The sequence below is a fragment of the Mixophyes fleayi genome, chromosome 1 (genome assembly GCF_038048845.1).
Source record: "Mixophyes fleayi isolate aMixFle1 chromosome 1, aMixFle1.hap1, whole genome shotgun sequence".
Classification (NCBI taxonomy): Eukaryota; Metazoa; Chordata; class Amphibia; order Anura; family Limnodynastidae; genus Mixophyes; species Mixophyes fleayi.
Genome location: NC_134402.1, coordinates 34,561,493 through 34,581,231, shown reverse-complemented (window position 1 = coordinate 34,581,231; position 19,739 = coordinate 34,561,493). Strand labels below are relative to the sequence as shown.

Sequence of the window (19,739 nt, the reverse complement as noted above, 5' to 3'; positions counted from 1 at the left end):
AGCTGGTAGGGAAAATGGGATGCTGCCGGGGGCATCTGAGGGCAGGTTTAACAGAGGTCCTCATCTTCATTTCATAGGAGTAGAAAGCATCAAAAAGGAGAACATAAACAACAAAATAACGCTAATAGAATCCTAAATATAGCGACGTTATAGTAGGGTGAGTCAGGCATCCTCCATTTTTGAAAAGAGGTGTCACTCATCGGACTGTGAGTGCTTCTTCCCGGACATTTAGGAACCGTGGCCGTCCTCCATCCTGAGGGTCTGCGCATGCGCAACCCTTTCAAACCCTTCAGTACCTGTTCCTTTAACTTAATTGGCAGATCAGGCAACACTCCCTATATTAAGCACCTGTGGTCAATACCACGTTGCCTGATCTTGGAGTCTCATTCCCCATGAGTCTCTGAAGGTGTTCCTGTGTTTCCTCGTGTATTCAGCGCTGCTGATTCCTGTGGTTTCCAAACCACTTCTACCCTCCTGTGTATCATCGTGACTGTTAGCTGATTCCTATCCGCTGCCTCCGTGCACTACAGTCTTCAAGCCACTTCAACTCTATTATATCATTGTGACTGTTAGCTGATTCCTATCCGCTGCCTCCGTGCACTACAGTCTTCAATCTACATCAACTCTACTATATATCGTTGTGACTGTTAGCTGATTCCTATCCGCTGCCTCCGTGCACTACAGTCTTCAACCTACATCAACTCACCTGTGCATCATCGTGACTGTTAGCTGATTCCTATCCGCTGCCTCCGTGCACTACAGTCTTCAACCTGCAACTCGTCTGTGTTTCATCGTGACTGTTTGGCTGATTCCTATCCGCTGCCTTTGTGCGCTTCAGTCTTCAGTTCATCTCAACTCTCTCGTGTTTCCTCGAGACTGCTTCTACTATTGCTATCCGCTACTCTCCGTGATCAACAGTTCCAGCTCAGCTCTGCCTCCCCGTGTGCCATCGTTACTGCACCTGCTGGTTGCTATTGGCTACCTCCGTGTGTCTGCAGAGTCCTGCTGCTGCTACTCCTCAGCTCTACTCATCCTTCTACAGCTGATCCGCTCTCCATGCTTTCCTGTGTTCCCGCTGGTCTCTACCCGCCTGTCAGCATCGGATCTGCGCCTCACTACTTACCTCTCTGCTAGACCATCGCTTCTCTTCAGGGCCCTCCAGGAGTCCAGTTCTACATACTACTGCTTCCTGAGTATTTGTTTCCCTGCTGGTCTACCTACCTGTGCGCTGCACCTACTTGACTACCGCTTCACCCATCCAGGGACTTCGCATCCTGCCGGCCTCCAGCCGTTCAGGTATCTCTGCACTCCTGTCTGACAGCCTGCTTCTGAACCACGGTATGCATACTTCTCATTGACTGTGCTGGTGTATTGCATATCTTGCTGGACTGTGTTGGTTATCCTCTGGAGTTTGCTATCCGCTGAGTCTATTACCATCATTGACTGTGTTATCTTGTGCCGGATTACCTCAAGTGACTTTCTATTATTGCAGGGCTGTTCAGTCATTTATATATTGTGCATATTATTGTGGATCAAGATTAAGGTGCCCGTGTATCTCCTGTATTGCAGTCTCTCCCCGTGCTCCTCCTCACATATATGTTCAGTGGTACAACTTGCTAGAGGCAGACCACTGATCCCTGTTTCCTGTATCACCTGTTCCAGTATCCTCTCACATAGCAGTGGTACAACTTGCTAACGCAGACCACTGACTCCCCGGATACCTCCACTTGGATTCCATTCCTTCACTCAGACAGCGGTACAACTTGCTATCCGCAGACCGTTGACTCTCATCACCTCCTCGTTTCTGTTGGACATTCCTCCTCACTATAGCAGTGGTACAACTTGCTACCGCAGACCACTGACTACCTTCACGTGTCCTTTGTCCATACAGTTACTCGTGTATTATTACCTCCATATTACCAGTGCTGCTAGTCATAGACTTTCCTGAGCATCTCATCATCTGCTATTTCCTGTTCCGTGATCACCCTGCTACCAGAGTACCATATTACCACCTATACTGCTCTGGTAAGCCTATCACCTGGTGATCCCTGGGTAAAGACTCCTAGTGCCCGTGACAAGAGGATAAGGGACCTTTTGTATGGACAAACAGGTAAAGTCATCAAAATCCAGTAGGAATTTAAGTAAATATATTGAGATCATATTGGATTCAGTGAAGTTCAAGGTATATATAGTGAAGGTACCATATCAAGGGTTGGCAAGCAACTATTAGGGAGGAAATCGGTGTCTTGCAGATCTTGGAACAATAGGCCATTCCTTCCTGGAGATCCTCTGTGGCCTCAGGGTAGGGGGGGTCTTTGGTGTTGGTGGGTTGGGTGGAATCAGAGGGCTGTCTGTGGAGCAGGTTTTGGTCTTCGGACAGGGATTTCAAGGAGAGATGACGATTTTGATGCCACAGGAGAAGAAAGAAAAACCCCCTCTGTCTATTTAGGGAGGTTGGGAAGAGATCCTGGAATATTTGTAGGGTATTGCCTTCATATTTAAGGTTCTGCACCTTCCTGGATTTGCATAATATAATTTCTTTAGCTGTGAAGTTGTGGAGGTGCAGTATCACATCTGTTGGTTGGTTGTGGTCTTGGCATCTGGGTTTGAAGGCTCTATGAACCCAGTCCAAGATTAGCTGTTGTTCAGGTATTTCTGGAAATACCTGTGAGAAGAACTTTTTAGATACGGGTCAAGGTGTGTTGGTTCAACCGATTCCGGAATTCCCTTAAACTTAAGGTTGTTTTGTAATTCCCTGCTATCCATATCTTCTTGATGTTCGAGGATATTATTGAATTTGTGTCTGATCCAGGTGATGTCTTTGTCCATGCTGAATTGAGAGGACACTAGTTCTTCAACTCTCCTTTCAACTTGATCAGTTCGGTTTCCAAGATTGGAAACTTTCGAGCATAGTTTAAAGAGGACAATATGGACTTCTGCTTCAATTGAAGGTTTGAGTTGCATCATCATCATCATCATTTATTTATATAGCACCAACATATTCCGTAGCGCTTTACAATTGGGGACAAACATAATAAACTAATAAACAAACTGGGTAAAACAGACAAAGAGGTGAGAAGGCCCTGCTCGCAAGCTTACAATCTATGGGGCAATGGGAGATTGACACATGAGGTTAAGTATACATTTTGCATCTTGGCCCAGCCAGACTGCAAAGGTAAAAGTGACTCATAAGCTAAATGATCCTGTCACACAACAATGTTGGTCAGGGGGTAGTTGTCTTGTGTGTCATCTACTTTATTAGTGATAATTTCTATCTTGAGTCATCTTCTTCAGAATCTGAGTCAGCTGTGGTCTATCTGAGGTGGGGTCAGATAAATTTTTCGTTGGGAAATGCTATGGTAGGTCTTTGCTATGCAATTTCGTACCCTTAGGCATTGCTGATAGTAAAGGTATTGAGAGTTTAGAGAGTATGTAATATTATGAATGTCCACATTTTGCTTGATTAGGATTACATGAAAAGCAGGTCCACTTTAAACCAGAGTGAGCTGGGAAAAAAATTATTAATGCATGGTTTTAAGTACTTCTCCTGCCATAGCATTATTATTCCATAATATTAGGCCATGCAGAATGTATTTGGATAGAAGATATAATGTCACTGGGGAGGTTGTATGGGTTTATGAGAACCTCTTGTGGAAACAATTATGAATTACAGCTGCTGATTCAACAATTGATATTTCTGCACTATCCCCTGTAAGTGGACACCCTTGTTTTTTGTTACAATTAGGGAGCTGGGTAAGAATCTTGGGTGTAGGGGTGTAGGAGTGTGTATAAGCTGGGGTGGTAGCAGAGTACCTGCAATACATGGACAGTGGTATGTTTTTGCTCCTCTGATGTCCCTAGTGAGTTTCCGATGGAGTGATCATGGGTCAATCCGCTGGGAGCACTTGTTAATTGTAAGTCTGGAAGCAGAGCTGGGTTGCAATGTCCTATTATGCAGCTTGGAGAGGGGACTAGAGCAGAATAAGGGTAGTACACATGTGCGGGTCAGCCTCGTCTAATAACAGGGCCCTCCGGGCTGGAAGCCGATGGAAGTGTACAGCAACCCAGGAGACTCCACTTCCTGTTCAGGCTTCCACTTCTACTCAACAAGGTGCCAGATAAGTGAATGATCAATTATGCCGGAAACAGGAGGTAACAGCGGGGGCCTGCTCGGGGATGCTTGTGCTGTAGTGGTACGGTGGAGAAATAGGCATCAAGTTTTGAATGTGCTCCACCAGAGTCAAAACTGGTCCCAGTCTCGTAAAGATTGACTCACCTATGGAGCTCCTACAAATAGAGGGCAAAATGAGTTGGAGAGATTTAGGGATTGTTTATGAGTACTGGGATGTTCCACAGAGCTCACATCAAACACGTCCAGTACAGATGACTGCAAAGTCACACCCCAAAACTTACCTTTTTATGTTATATTATTGTATGTGGTTGTTTGAATTATTTGTAACAATTTCCTGCTAAGACATTCCGTGTACAGCTCAGTGTGGCACATATATTTATGCAAATGTTTTTCTTTTCTTTTTTGTTCTTTGGTAAATATATTACTCACTCACTTCTGATACAATTATTTATTCAGTAACACAATTAATATTGTTATTTATTTAGTGTCTACATATTACGCAGCTCTGCACAGAGAATATTTATTCATTCACATCAGTTCCTGCCCCTGAGGAGCTTACAATCTATATTACTTACCACACAGACACTAATATTGTCAGCAGCCAATTAACCTACTAGTATGTTTTTGTAATGTGGGAGGAAGGTGGAGCACCTGGAACAGACCCACGCTAACATGGGGAGAACATACAAACTCCACATACATGGAGCGGCATGTGGCAGCATTGCACCACACTACCACCCAAATTCCAGCTAGATTTTTTATTAAAGAATTTTTTTAGGGTAAATGTGCATTTATACTAATTTTGTTGGCTAACTTAGATTGCAATATGTGTGCATTTTAAATAATGGATGCATCCAACAGTAATATCAGCACCTGTTTTACTACTTACACCATTATTGCTATATAACTTGATTGACTTTGTTATTTTTATTCAAATTATATATTGCTTATTTATTTTTATGGTGATGATGTGCAATACATTTTACTTTTAATACTCTAAATTGTAGCTCAATTTCCATTTTAGAGTAACATATTTTCATTTGACATTTTTCTAGGAAGCAATAGCTCCCATTAATCCCTTTAGCTGATTTGATATTATTTGCGATTTCAATTGAATGTTTATTTCTGAATAAGTCCTACAGCAGAATCCATTTGTGATACATAAGTGGCTGCAAGTGCCAGTTAAGGTGCTTCATCCTTTCATTTGTTTCCTTATGTATTGTTTCTGTATAGTTCATTCTTTGTGTTCACATACTTAGGGTAGTTTCACTTGTGAGTCAGAACTTTCCCCCTCATTTGTTTCACAACAATGAGCCATATATTGTTTTTTTTAATCTCTGTAGGTCACATTATTCACAAGTTTATTCTGGCCTTATTAAATGCATTATATTATTCACTTAGGACCATGGGGAGAATGATGGAATTCCCTTCCCTTACCTTGTCCTCCAGACATGAGTCAGGTTCTTTTTTATTCGGACATCCGGTGGTCAGGAGATAAATACTTCAATGAGAGGGACAAGGATTGGACAAATAACTTGGGTTTATTAATAATGCGGTAAAGATAATTTTGGTAAGCAACCGCGCCACTGACCCCTTCAACTCAATGGTAATGACAAAACACTCATTTGATCAACATAGAGCACAATAGCATTTACCATATAATAATAAATCAATTTTCAGGTAAATCACTTAACATTAATATTCAACTAAAACATTTGGTGCACCAATATTATCTTGGCAACGTTACCATATTTTACACTCAGTCCTGGGTTGAACTGTGCACAGGAATTTAGTAGAAGTGCTGCACGTGGTTGGGGCCCATAAATTACTTTTACACGCCAAATAAACTGATGATCTTTTGTATTACACGGTCTCTTTTGTGTGTATTCACAGACCTCTCTATTTTCTCTCCTCTCACACTGTTCTCAGTACATAGCTCAGTCTGGTTAGTGTGATGTCACAGATCTCTATACTGCTTATTTGTTTTCAGTACTTTCCTTTTTACTCACACCTCTCTTTGGCTCACTCCTTATCTTCTTCTCTCTCAGTCTATGCAGACACAGGGATCTCTCTCCCTCAGAAGTCTAGAACTTTCCTCTTCCCACTGCCTTCTGGGAGTTCACAGTTATTACCAAAGTTAGTGGACTTGTTGCTATGCCACACACTCCTCCTTCCTGTCACCCCCGGCAACCACCAACCACTCCCAACTGTCACTTCTCCCTCAAGAAAATATATATATTTTTTTTTAAATCTTTATAAACACTTTACTAAAATTGATGAAACCACCAGTTTTCAGCGGTTTTCTTGTTTGTTTTAAAATTGCCATATTTACTAAAGGCCAAACCACCAGAATATCACAATTTTACAAAGCACTACATTACAAAACACCATCCTAATTTTTAACATGTTAAAAATACAATCCCTCAGATCTACTAAGCAGCTGTTTAACAAACTGCCGGAAATCCCCCCCGCAAAACAGCAAAAACAAAAGAGGTGGTTCAAAGAGGTGTGATTGCTCAAACAGCATGCAATGTGCAGCGGTCTCGAACCGATGACAAACACGACCTTTTAGTCAGTCTACCCCTTAGTCTTATTCTTTTTTTTACATTAAATATTTCTTTATATTTTATAGTTTTTTCTTGATACTGTCGCATAGGGGATCTTTTACCTATGGAAACTAATTGGGGAGTTCCTACTTCGACAAAATCATTAGACAGAAGAGGTGTCATTATCCACTGCTTGAGCATTTATTTTATCCTTGCTGCAAAATGTATGTATCCGAGAATAAGAGAATGCAGACTGCATTATTATTAGCATAGTTAGATTTTTCTTTTTTTAATCTTACGTTTTCTAGTGTTAATCTGTGTTCATTGTGGTTTCTCCAATAAATATTTTTTTATTCTATTTTGTGCTGTGCTTGTGTAGTGAGTGCTACGTCTTTCTTTTGTTTGCTTTTAGTTATTATATTTTGATATACATTCAAGAGCAAGTACACCATTTTTAGTGCCCCAAATATATATTTACTAGTCTCTTTCTTAAATAAAAGAACACACATTTGAAGTCCCTGTACCGAGGAGAACAGGATGAATACATTTCAAGGTAATTTTTTTGGAAAATATTTTGTTGTGATTTGTGTCTGATATTCCCAAGCGAATGCAAAATAAGAAACCTATATACTTCAATATGCTGCCAAAACTGTATAACATTTGTTGGGAGAGAATGAAAATAAAAAAGTAATTCCCGACAAAACCAACGCAGCACAAAACATGAATATGGGTCTTTTCTTAGAGGGGTAAACCACCTCTGGTCTTGCAGGGGTTAAATACTGACTGCCCTCTCACACTCAGTGAGATAACACAATCTTACCTCACTACACCATCACCTTCACTCACAAACATCCTCCACTTTCACTGTGCTGAAAAGTCTATGCGACAGCATCATGATACATTATGAACTTAACAAATTTGAACTCTTTAAACTTGCTAGTAAGTTAATATAAATGCTGTAATCAGGACCTTTGCTAGGCCCTGGCACCTGAGACCCAGGCCATAAAGTATAATGTCTTGGGTTATTTTTAAATTGTTTATTTTAAATGTATAAAACTTGTTGTACGTCTACAGGTGTGTAACTCCAACAACAGTGTATCTAGAGTAAGTACTAACTGCCAATTTAATTAGTGTCACTTGCAATTTTACATTGTAAACCATACGGAATGTCTGGGAGACTCACAAATATCAAACTCCCAGCAGAGTATGTCTTCCTCCCAGATCCCGCTTCCCTTACTTCTCAAGTGAGCGGAACATTGATGACATGGTTCAATGTGTCATTGAAGGGACAGGTCGTGATGACGCAAATCGTGTTGTGCTGTTCTTGTGCCTTAGATCTCCAGGAGCAGAGGTCCAAAAAGTAAGACAGTATGTTTAATGCACAGTAGAGGAGCTAAGAGAGTGATGAGTTTGGATGTCAACTGGATTCTGAGTCTTTTCAAAACCTAACTATACACCTGTTGACAATTGGCACATCCCATAATATGTTTGAGCGTTTTTTAAAATTATCACAAATTGCAAATATACAGCAACAGATCAAAAAAGATTAATAGTAGAAATAACAATGTATTTTTCATAAAAAATAAATACTATATTTTTATAAATCACAATGTTTTACAATAATGATATTCATAAGATTAATTCATACCTGTAATACATGAAAATTTATTTCTATCACACTTGTATAATGACAATATAAAACCTATGTTATATGTCCAATTTAGGGTCAAAAGTCATAGTGTGGTTATAATTAGCAAAATACTTTTTATTGAGCCAAAAACTCAAATACAGTACTGTGCAGGTACAAAGAAGAACTGTATCCATGGACAATAGGTTGCATTAATTTTCATTAAAATGGCATTACTGTTTGTTATGTACATATCTTTCAACTTGTATTACAAAACTGACTAAAGAGTTCAAGTGACATAGCTTATTAGCTGAAGAGTCTTGAATGAACACAGGTAGCTTTTACAATTCTTGTAAAAGGAAATATAAACTTGAATTATACAGTATTTGCCAGTAGATTTATCACAAATACTCATAAAACATTTATTTTGTAGTTAAAATATTGTGAATTAAATTTTTTATATACTTAGATACAGTCATTTACATTCTACTGCTTTTTATTCTGTTATATAAAAAAAGTAAATGTATAAATACCCACATCAATTAATATCTCAGATTCATAAATTGTATATATAAATATACTATATATATATATATATATATATATATATATATATATATATATATATATATACTTTTTGTTGCTAGACAAAATAACATAGAACAACTGAAAATAACTGCCCAAAAAGACAAACCCCTAACAAAACATCCCGTTAGGAAAAACACAAGTCCGGTTATGATGATGTGTGGTAAACATCATGATGAAAACAGATGCCTCTGTAGCTTGTGATGCCTTCATTATTGAACCACCACATAGTAGAAAAGCTGTTGTTACTGAAAAACTCAGTTGTTATATATCTTTCGTGACTTTCCTGGAACCATTAATTACATTTTTTATTTAGTACGGCAGAATTTATTACTTATAAACTTACTTTTATATACTATTTGGACCTACTACTTAATGTATGTAGATGTTGTATTTTGGCCCATTCCTGACTCAGAGTAGTTTTGTTATTACTGGATACCCAGAGGTACTAGATGTTCAGGATTGAACATCTATTACCCTCTTTGTTACTATTTAAAACTGTGTCTCAGAGAAGCTTAATTTAATTTTGGAATTATGTTTTACATATGTGATATAATATATTACTGCTCCCAATAAATTGATGTTTGTATTTTTGTAGCTGGACTTTACTCTGCATTTTTTGGGAAGTCTATTTCACTTGTTCTAGTAATTTCTGATTTCATTTGTGTAATAATTAAATAAAAAATACTGCTAGACTGCACACACTGTATTTATTTAAATATATATCTTCTAGACCACAATTTTGTCGATGCCATACTATTTTAATGTTCTTCATATCTATATTTTTTTTCTAGAAGTTTAAGAGAATGAAACCAGATAAACTGTTCTTTTATAATTACATATTTATAAACTTTTCTTGTACTCTTTGCCTAAAGCTTACCCTGCTCCTAATCTTTTAATGTGACCATTTGCAAATGTCTGCAAAAAATATAGTTGAGAGAACCAATATAACTAGACAGACAAGTTATATAAATACATATAGCATAAAATTAAGTATTATTAAACAATACAATTTATTTAAATATGTGAAATAAAAAGGAAATATCTGGTTATTTATTTTCTTGTGCTCTTAGAATTTTGCCATTATATTAATTAGTATCATCATAACAAAATAATAAATGAAATAAAATATGTGTGTTTAATATAATAAAGTTAGGTTGGAGCACCGATAATTAATAAAATTATTTATCATATCCCCGGGTTATAAAGCCACTTGAGAAAGTGTGCCGTTGTGCCTAACCTATCAGACTACCCAGCTATCCGGCTGTCTGAGGGTTTACCCTTGTATGTCTTTTATGCAAATAAGCATATACTGTATTGTATACTGTATTGTTAGTATAGTGTATACTATAAACACAAATATTGTGAATGTTGGCATTTTTAGATCTACAAGCATTTTCTTATGAAGTCTGAGGTAATTAACAATTTACTTAAGTACGTTATACAACATAAAAAAAATTATTAAATGGCAACATTCAAAATATTAAAATGATCAAGAATGTTTACTTTATGAAACATATTATAACATGTATTCATTTTCCTTTAAAACACTGTATAAACAAGGAAACAGTTCATATTGTACATATTTTCCTTTCCTCCCATATCAGAAGGATGATGACTACTAACATATTTAACGTTATTAAGGCTGACATGTTTGTCATTGGTTCATTTCCCTTTGAAGAGAAACTATTGATTAAGTAAATTTTATTTGCTATTGACATAACATTATGTGACTTAAATTGCATATGTCACCTACAAATCATAGAAGCAGACATTTTGTGGGCTGAACCAATTTTTATGAAACATTGCCAAATAAAACATAGTTACATTCTGTGCCGGAGTGACGTCACTGGATCAGAATGAAACGAATGGTTGAACAGTGGTTCTTATAATTGCTGCCTACCTGATGTGCTTGCCACTTTAAGAAAACATATCCTATCTTTATTAAAATGTTTCAAAAGTATGCTTTTCAGAATATTGGGGAATAACATTTCTTTTACACTTTCTAAGCATACGGCAAGTCAGGAAATATACATTAAGCAAGAAGTGTAATTGAAAATTATTCTGCAACTGGCCGCAAATCAATAACAATTGTCAGTCTATTTTTGAGGTAAGAAATGTCACCTATCAATGTTACATAATACTGTTTTAAATATGTTATTTTTAGCTAGATTTTAAAACGGAACTATACTTTATTTGAGCTTTTAATTTCGCATTGCATCCTACATTGTGATGAAAATGGGAAACACGTAAGTTATACACAAACCAATAATTATTTTTGTCTAGGTGTTTGCAAGTCGGACATACTTATTACCTTTAGGTATCACTTTTGCTAATGATGCCAGTGGCTAGTTTAACTATTGGCTTAACCTTTTCATCTGTGATACCTGTTGGCTTTTGTTATTACTTTCTAACATGCTAAAAACAAAAATAATTTAAGAAAAAAAAATTGTATTATGAATGTTCAGTGTATCACAAGGCAAACAGTTATTACAATCAGAATGTTGTCAATTTACTTGAACTCAAATCAATAACCAAAAGGAAAATCACCCTCCGTAAGATGAATTACACTGTTCCATTAATATAATATAAACAGTAGTTGATGTGGGGGCATACGGTGGTATGCCATACCGCCAGTGCTTTATTTGTAAGAAAAAAGGTGCCGGAACTCACATCACGTAGTCAATCAATGTACACACACCCACACACGTCAGTTGTATTAGGAAACATAACGGTCGCCGCCCACAGTAAGCACTCAGTGCGCGACCACATGACCAATCACAAGCTGAGTAGCGCCACAAGCCGAACAGTGCCAGCGCAGACGAAGTACGCATGCACAGGACTCGGTACAAAAGCACCCGCATGCACCGTATTATTGATTTTGCCGCCGACCTGCTACGCTCGACAAGGTGATTCAAGTCCACGTTGACCAAACATCAAATGTTCAAATGTTACTTTTAAAACTTGGAAAACCCATTGAAAAAAGATGCCGGAGTTCTGATGAGTTTTATGACAAAAAAAAGCACTGCATACCGCCACTTCTCCTACTGCCTGCATTGCAAAACTATTAAATTCCATTGATTTACATTCCAATTAAATTTTTCATACCGCCACTTCTAAATTTCCACCTCGACCATCAATATATATTTTTGGCATTTTTTTTTTTATTAAAAAATACACAACGGAAGACATAGTAAGATGTGTATTAACCTGTAGTGATATTATTTTGCTGTTCTAAAAATTAATTTCCTATCTAAAAAAAGTGAAATTGCTGCTACTGTCATACAGAGAAAAAACACTGCCTAATTATACAATGACTAAAAATTTATCAATATGTGCCAAAACACTTTCACCACATTCTAGGTAGAATTAGTTAGAAGAAAAAAAATATATAATTCATATAAAAATTTAGCAATACATAAAAAAAAATCTGTAAAGGTGCAAATTAAAATAGAAAACTGAAAACACAATAAACTGCAAAATATTGCACACATTTCGTACATATCCCCTTAGGGATTTTATTTACACAAAAAAAACCTTTGCAATATTTGTATTTTAATATTACATTCCTTATATCACAGTAAAATAATATGTAATTTTCCACTATCTAATTGTATAATATTTACATACATGCAAAACCATAACACAGTAGAAAACCTTTATCTTTCTGTGTTAGAACAATATAAATTCATGTATACGCGAAAAGAACTGTTAATAGATAAAAATGTACCAAATACTGATACTGTACATAAATGCCCCAGGAAATATGATATTAATTGATACGATAAAACTGAAATCATTTGTGTTTCTCTACAAAAAAAAGGCCTATGTGTAAGACAATAAAACTTAGGAGGTATGTTGCAGAAAACCTTCATGTATAAAATTATATGCAAATAAAATTAAATAATACATGTTGACAGAAAGAAATAAATACACTATAGTGACTATGCATACAAAACTATATTGACATTTTCTAAGACCAAAAAAAATCAATGTGAAAATACATATATTTATAGACTATTTTTTTGTATAATTCCATCTCAAGATTCAAAGGGCATTTACTTCAACCAGACCTTTCTGACTATTTTTCCAGGAGGGTATATCAGTTTTGGAATGACCCCTGTGCCATCAAACTACGTGTAATTCCCTTCTTGCTAAACGACATGCTAAGTCGACCAGCCTATAAAGTTCCAGCACCTCCGTGAAACATACTGAGTGATTGCAACAGAGTGGACCCAATATTGCTAATGAGCCACCAGTGCAAATGCATGCACCTAGTACTAGAACCAGTACTAACAGAACTGAGGCGATCAGCACCGAAGCAGACGGTGCCCCCCCACACTCCTCTTATTCGTCAGATCACTGCGGAGTTCCTTTTCTTTTCTGTTCCAGCTCCTGTAGACGTTCCTCTCTGGACTGAGCGTGCTGGGATCCCACTTTATGTGCTGTCTCCGTGGCAGTGATGTCTATCTGAGCGTACTTGGTGGAGCCTCCTCCTGGGAAATAAAAATAAACTTTTATCAGTCTACAAACATTCCTATATTAAAGTGATGTTGTAGCGGTGTTCCTAAGAGACTATAGCCAATGATATTTGACTTTCATTCAAATGGAGCTGTTAGGGAAAATGAGCAGTATGAAAACAAGACAATGAATAGAATTAGGCACATTATAAACTGTTGTATGATGCTGAGAAATGACAGCATTAAGAATAACTTTTATTCCTCCTGCAATATGAGGCTGATAAATGACAATCTGTTCTCGGTAATCATTCCTCATTCTGAGTTTTGAATTGTCGGGTATAACTTGTCATCGTCATTTCGTAAGTTCTTTAAAACATCCATGATCAAAATGCAATAAACATATTTAAATATGAAAAGTAAAGGCACTAGCAAAATCAAAGCAAACCAATCAGGCACCCGCTTTAATGATCTAATTTGCATTATACAGATAAAAAGCAAATTACTGGCTGGTCAGTGCAGATTTTGCTCTTTAGTAAGTGAGCTAGTAACTGAAAATGGCTGATAACAGAGAATAATATCATATATTCAGCTGCAGAGCAAATGTAAGTACATTTACTTATATGTTTTACCATGGAATACAGTTTCTTCCAAATATCTTCATTTGAAAGGACTTGAAACCCTATTCTAATACATTTGATAATGCTACTATTAGCCTCAATATAGGTTACTTACTATCGTGATGCACCCATAACAACCAGGCATATTAAACATTCGCTCTCATTAGTCTACCCTGCCCAAGACTGATTATAGAAGCTTATTGATGATTGCTTGCTACAAGTCATCTGTGGAAGTCTGCACCCTTGCTTGTAAATCATACTACCAACTATTTACACCTCCCATGCGGGAGATCTCGGAGAGGAGGTGAAGTGTGATGATGGAAGGGGGCGGGGCACGACAAATCACTCTATTTTGGCGCTGCGACGCTCTGATGCAACAGTGTAATTTTTATGCATGATGGAGGCTCCCATTCACCAGGAAGTGGGTGGGATGCAGGAGGAAGGCCTGCTCTCCTGGGAGTCCGGAAGACCTAGCGGAATTCGGGAGTCTCCCGGATATTACGGGAGAGTGGTCAAATTAGTGGTAAGTAACTCACAATGGCTGTAAAGCTTGTACATTCCAGTTCATTAAAACCAAGGATCCTATCCAAAAACTCTGTTTCATTGCAAATATCCAGAACAGATCTATTAGAATGATAGATATCCCGATCTGAAAAGAGGTCTCATTACACACACAGGAAGTAGGAATAATACACAAACCAACTTATTTGCATTTCCAAAATAATTGCATTTTCTACCCACAAATTTATTTATGTGTCTTGTTCTTCTAATGCCAGCAAGGTAACATCAATCATAGGGAACTCAGACTATCAAACATATATTCATTACAAGCAGGAAGAAAATGTATGCAGTGGCAATTTGGGAAAATGGCCAGCTTGACTGGAGAAAAGTCTCTCAATCTTTATTAATTTCCAGGTCTTAATTATAATGATTACAGAAAAATAAACACCATTTGTCTACCTTATGCAGGCTATTATCACTCATTATTTTGTGATAACATGTAATCACTCTTAGTTAGATAAGTCTCAGTTTGCACAAATGTGGATGACTAGGAAATTAAAAACACAATTTATTATCAGAGGTAAATTGAAGGTAGCAGCAATGTGTCTTGTCTGACTAATTATACATGGCTGTCACGTCCACGTGCAGAATTGAGTAGATCATGACCTAGAATGTTTGTTATACTTAAATAAGCTACAAATGAACTTCAAAAACAGTCATTCACAGCAGGGCCCTCTTAAGAACCTCTTGGGTTCCCGGGCACAGCAGTGCACCGGGGCCCCTATATATACAAAAAAATTAAAAATGATCATATATTTGGGCCCTGCAGCCCAGGGGGGGCCCTCCGGAGGCAGGAAAATAAAAAAAACCTGCAAAAAAAGAAAAAAATACTGTCAGCTGGCGATCCGGCTCCCTCCCTGGTCTCCTCCTCCGTCGCGCTCCGCAATGGATGTCGGGCGGGCGTGATGACGTCACGCCCGACATGCACTGCCAGCGCGACGGAGGAGGAGACCAGGGAGGGAGCCGGATCGCCAGCTGAGAGCAAGGTAAGTATTTTCTTCTTTTTTTGCAGGGTTTTTTTTTTTCCTGCCTCCGGAGGGCCCCCCTGGGCGGCAGGGCCCCCGGGCACCTGCCCAGCATGTCCAATGGGAAAGACGGCCCTGATTCACAAATAAACTCAGAAAATGGGACATTGCTCTATCTTTCATTTATAGTGACAGGTTAAAATATCTGATTTTGCTACTAAAAGTTGGTTTGTAGATTTTTATCTACAGGTCTGTCCGCTGGATAAAGCTTCTGTTCAAACGCCAACGAAGCTTTCTGTCTCTGTGTGAGACATTTCTTACCATGGCTCTTAAACTCTTAGGGGTACATTTATCCAGCTGCGAATTTCCAGCGTGTTTGAAAAGTGGAGTTGTTGCCTACAGCAACCAATCATATTCTAGTTATCACTTATTCAGTATATTCTACAAAATGTGAACTAGAATCTGATTGGTTGCCATAGGCAACATCTCTATTTTTCAAACCCGCCGGAAACTCACAGCTTGATACATTTACCCCTTAAACTCTATCTAAACTACAAACCACATTCTCCTCAGCTCATGACTATGTTCTTTCTAAGCTGAGCCATGTGGAAATGAAAGAGGTAAAAACTTAGCTGCACGATGGATTTATCCACCAGTTTTACAATATAATATCTAGATCCCACAGCTTAGACACAACAAAGCTGGCCACCAGACAGGCAGTGATTGGTTAGGGCATCTCCAGAACTGAACTGCCAATACTACTGCCAAAATAAACCAGTTACTTTCAAATAAAATCCATTGCAAGAGTTGCCTGTAATGGATCCTTTTTCAACATAAGTGTCATCTCTCAAGATCTCCAGTCACCACAAGGTGGTATAGACATGTACCTTATATACTCGAGTATAAGCCAACCCAAATATAAGCCGAGGGCCACAGAAAACTGGGAAAACGTATTGACTTGAGTATTAGCCGAGGGGGGGCTTTTTCAGCGTAAAAAATTTGCAGAAAAAATCGGCTTATACACGAGTATATACGGTAACTGGAAAGCTGGGAACACAGAAAGTAATGTCAGGACGGTATCCACAGATTTGAGCAATGTTGACCAATATTACCAGATGACTTTTTTTGACCTCTGTTGCCATCTGCTGACTGCACTAACAGGCCCCCATATGGTCTGGCCATTTTGGCTAGAGCTTTAAATGACTGGGCCTTTCCTATTTGAAAACCATGGGCCTGATTCATTAAGAATCTTGACTTGAGAAACTTCTTATTTCAGTCTCCTGGACAAAACCATGTTATAATGCAAGGGGTGCAAATTAGTATTCTGTTTTGCACATAAGTTAAATACTGACTGTTTTTTCATGTAGCACACAAATACTTGATAGCTTATTTGTACACTGAAATTTAAAGTTGAAATTTGTGTGCTATATGAAAAAACAGGTAGTATTTAACTTATGTGCAAAACAGAATACTAATTTGCACCCCTTGCATTGTAACATGGTTTTGTCCAGGAGACTGAAATAAGAAGTTTCTAAAGTTAAGATCCTTAATGAATCAGGCCCCATGTGGCCATCTCTCATCACCCTTTTGGCTAATAATCTTTTACTTTTTTTTTGTACTGAAATCTTGTTATTTTATATGGCCTTAGTAGAAGTCATTAAAATTCAAAACTTTACCAACTACATACTGTAAGCCAAAAACTGTAAAAACCAAAAAATGCTGCAGGTAAAAAATAATAAATAAAATAAAATCATTTACTTATTGTTATAATTAATATATTTACCAATCTGGTAAATTTTAAAGGGGAACTCCAATGTCAAAAAACTATTTTCAGACATATTTTTGTTTATTTTCATTACCCTTAGATATGACAATAAGACAGCTGTGTGGATTCAATTTTAGCGACATCATGGACTAATATAATCTAAGGATAATGCAAGTAAACACATTTTCCTGTAAAGTATTGATAACTGAAAATGGAGTTCCTCCATAATTTTTAAAAGCAGACTATATGTATTAAAAAGAAAATTGATCCAGTTTAGAAACACTGGACCTGAGTAATTAAAGAATGCAAAGCAAAAAAAAAAGGAGTAACTTTGCACCTTGGTAAAACCATGCTGCATTGGAGCAAGAGGTAAATTTAAAATGTGGGGACAGATTTATAGTTGGGGTAGGGCATGTCCTAGATCAACTTTAAATTTCAGTGTAAAAATAAAGCTATCAAGTATTTGAGTACTACATGAAAAAGCAGCCAGTATTTTCCTTACATGTAATATAATAAACTGATTTACACCTTTTAAATTGTAACATGGTTTCTCCAGGAGAAAATGTACTCTTTTTTGCCGTCCTTAATGACTCAGTCCCACTATCTCCTTTTCCATACATGATCATTCTAAATTCTGTTTTCTTAAAAAGTAGCCTTATTTTGACTGTTATAAACAATCGATAATTTCCTAGGAATTGTTTATGTTATTATACTATTTTTTATATTATAGGTTTGTACATCTTTCACTTTTGTATTGCATGCTGGTAGCTTTCATATATCACTTTGTTAATTTGCTCTTCATATTATGGTAATACTATATTTAATATGAATCTTAATTTGCCAAACTTGACGTTTCTATAAAAGAAAAAAAGGCTTACAATCATTCAAAACAACACAATAATACAAAGATGTTTGCAAATAAAAGGGAGAGCGTAAAAACAAGTGGTCTAGAAAAGTAGAATCTAAAACAAGCAGTAATAGAATGCTCTTGTAAGTGTAAAAGTCATCCAAAAATACATTTGCAATTACATATTATTAATGTATAAATTTAGACATTTCTTCAATTAATGAATTCATCTCTCCCAGCACATTAAATATGTGTTTACTTATTAACTGTTTATATAGGAAAATTATAGCTGTCATCTGAATTCATGGAAAAATTCAGACAAGAAGGGGGGGATGTGTACTATTCGTCAAAAAAATGCACCCCTATTTTTAAACAGGATGTGGAATAATACTTTGGGTGGGAGGGGGCAGTTATGCTTTAGGTCAAGTTCTAATAAATACAGAGCAAACACAGCTACATGTAGTGGTGCACAACACGCATCCCGTAAAGAACAAATGCAGGGCGACCATGTACGCCAGGACAGACCTACTACTGCAGTCCTACGTCCTGAGTCTCCTGCATCTGTCCTGCATTGTATCAGGTCTAGCACTCTCACTGTGGCTGTGGAGGACCAACACCACAGGGACATCCAGGAATCATCAGTGAGGTCAGCCTGGCAGCAAAATCAGAAATAAATGAGCTTCATTCACTACCAGACTCTCAAAGCTTACTTTAGCGAGAGAGAATAAGGAGGACAGGTAACAACTGGGGAGGGGAATTTGTTGATATAGAGGAGAGGGGATGTATTTATGTTCTGGTACAAGGGGGCAAGGGGAGACTGTGCTGTTAGTAGGGGTGGAGGGGAGACTGTACCATTACAGTGGGAGAGGGGAGACTGTGCCGTTACAGGGGGAGAGGGGAGACTGTGTCGTTAGAAGGGGGGAGGGGAGACTGTACTATTACAGGGGGGAGAGGGGAGACTGTGCTGTTACGGGGGGGAGAGGGAAGACTGTGCTGATACAGGAGGGAGAGGAAAAATGTGTTACTACAAAGGTGATGGAAGTGTGTTACTACAGAGGTGAGGGAGTAATATATTATTACAGAAGTAGAGGGAAGAAAATGTGTTATTACAGAGTTAAACAGGGGAAATGTGCTACTACCGGGTGAGGAAATGTGTTCCAACAGAGGCTAGGGAGGCCAAATGCATTACAGTGGAGGGGCATGTTTCCCTCCCTATGTGACATTACTATACCCACTACTTGGGTTATTGGTTATTTCCTAATACAGCCCCCATGCCAAAATGTGTCTACAACCCCTTTGTGACAGTACAGACTACAGGAAACATCCCTTCCTGCTGCCTTCACTCATCTTACGCAGATCACATGGATATACATATGTTCCCCCGAGGATTACAAATGTTTATTATTGTTTGGGGTCGTGGGTATTCAAGAACTGGATCCAAATGGACTTTATCTGGACTAGTACAGGGGATCTATCCACCTCTTCTCCCCCACTCACCTCCATGTCCACTCCAAAAACATACTGGTATGTTAATTGGCTCCTATTAAATTGCCCTTAGTCTCTCGGTCTGTGTGTGTGTGTGTGTATGTTAAGGGATTTAGATTGTAAGCTCCAATGGGGCAGGGACTGATGTG

At 37.8% G+C, this 19,739-nt stretch overlaps 1 protein-coding gene across 2 annotated transcripts in view; it reads right to left on the bottom strand.

The window, feature by feature from the left end:
* Positions 1 to 12,374: 12,374 nt before the first annotated feature.
* DOK7 (docking protein 7) overlaps positions 12,375 to 19,739 on the bottom strand; it is a 129,086-nt gene continuing 121,721 nt past the window's right edge. For both annotated transcript variants that reach the window (XM_075194363.1, XM_075194364.1), the window contains one exon: positions 12,375 to 13,386. In XM_075194363.1, coding sequence (XP_075050464.1) covers positions 13,250 to 13,386 — 137 coding nt within the window. In that variant the 3' untranslated portion in view covers positions 12,375 to 13,249. The remainder of the gene's footprint in view (positions 13,387 to 19,739) is intronic.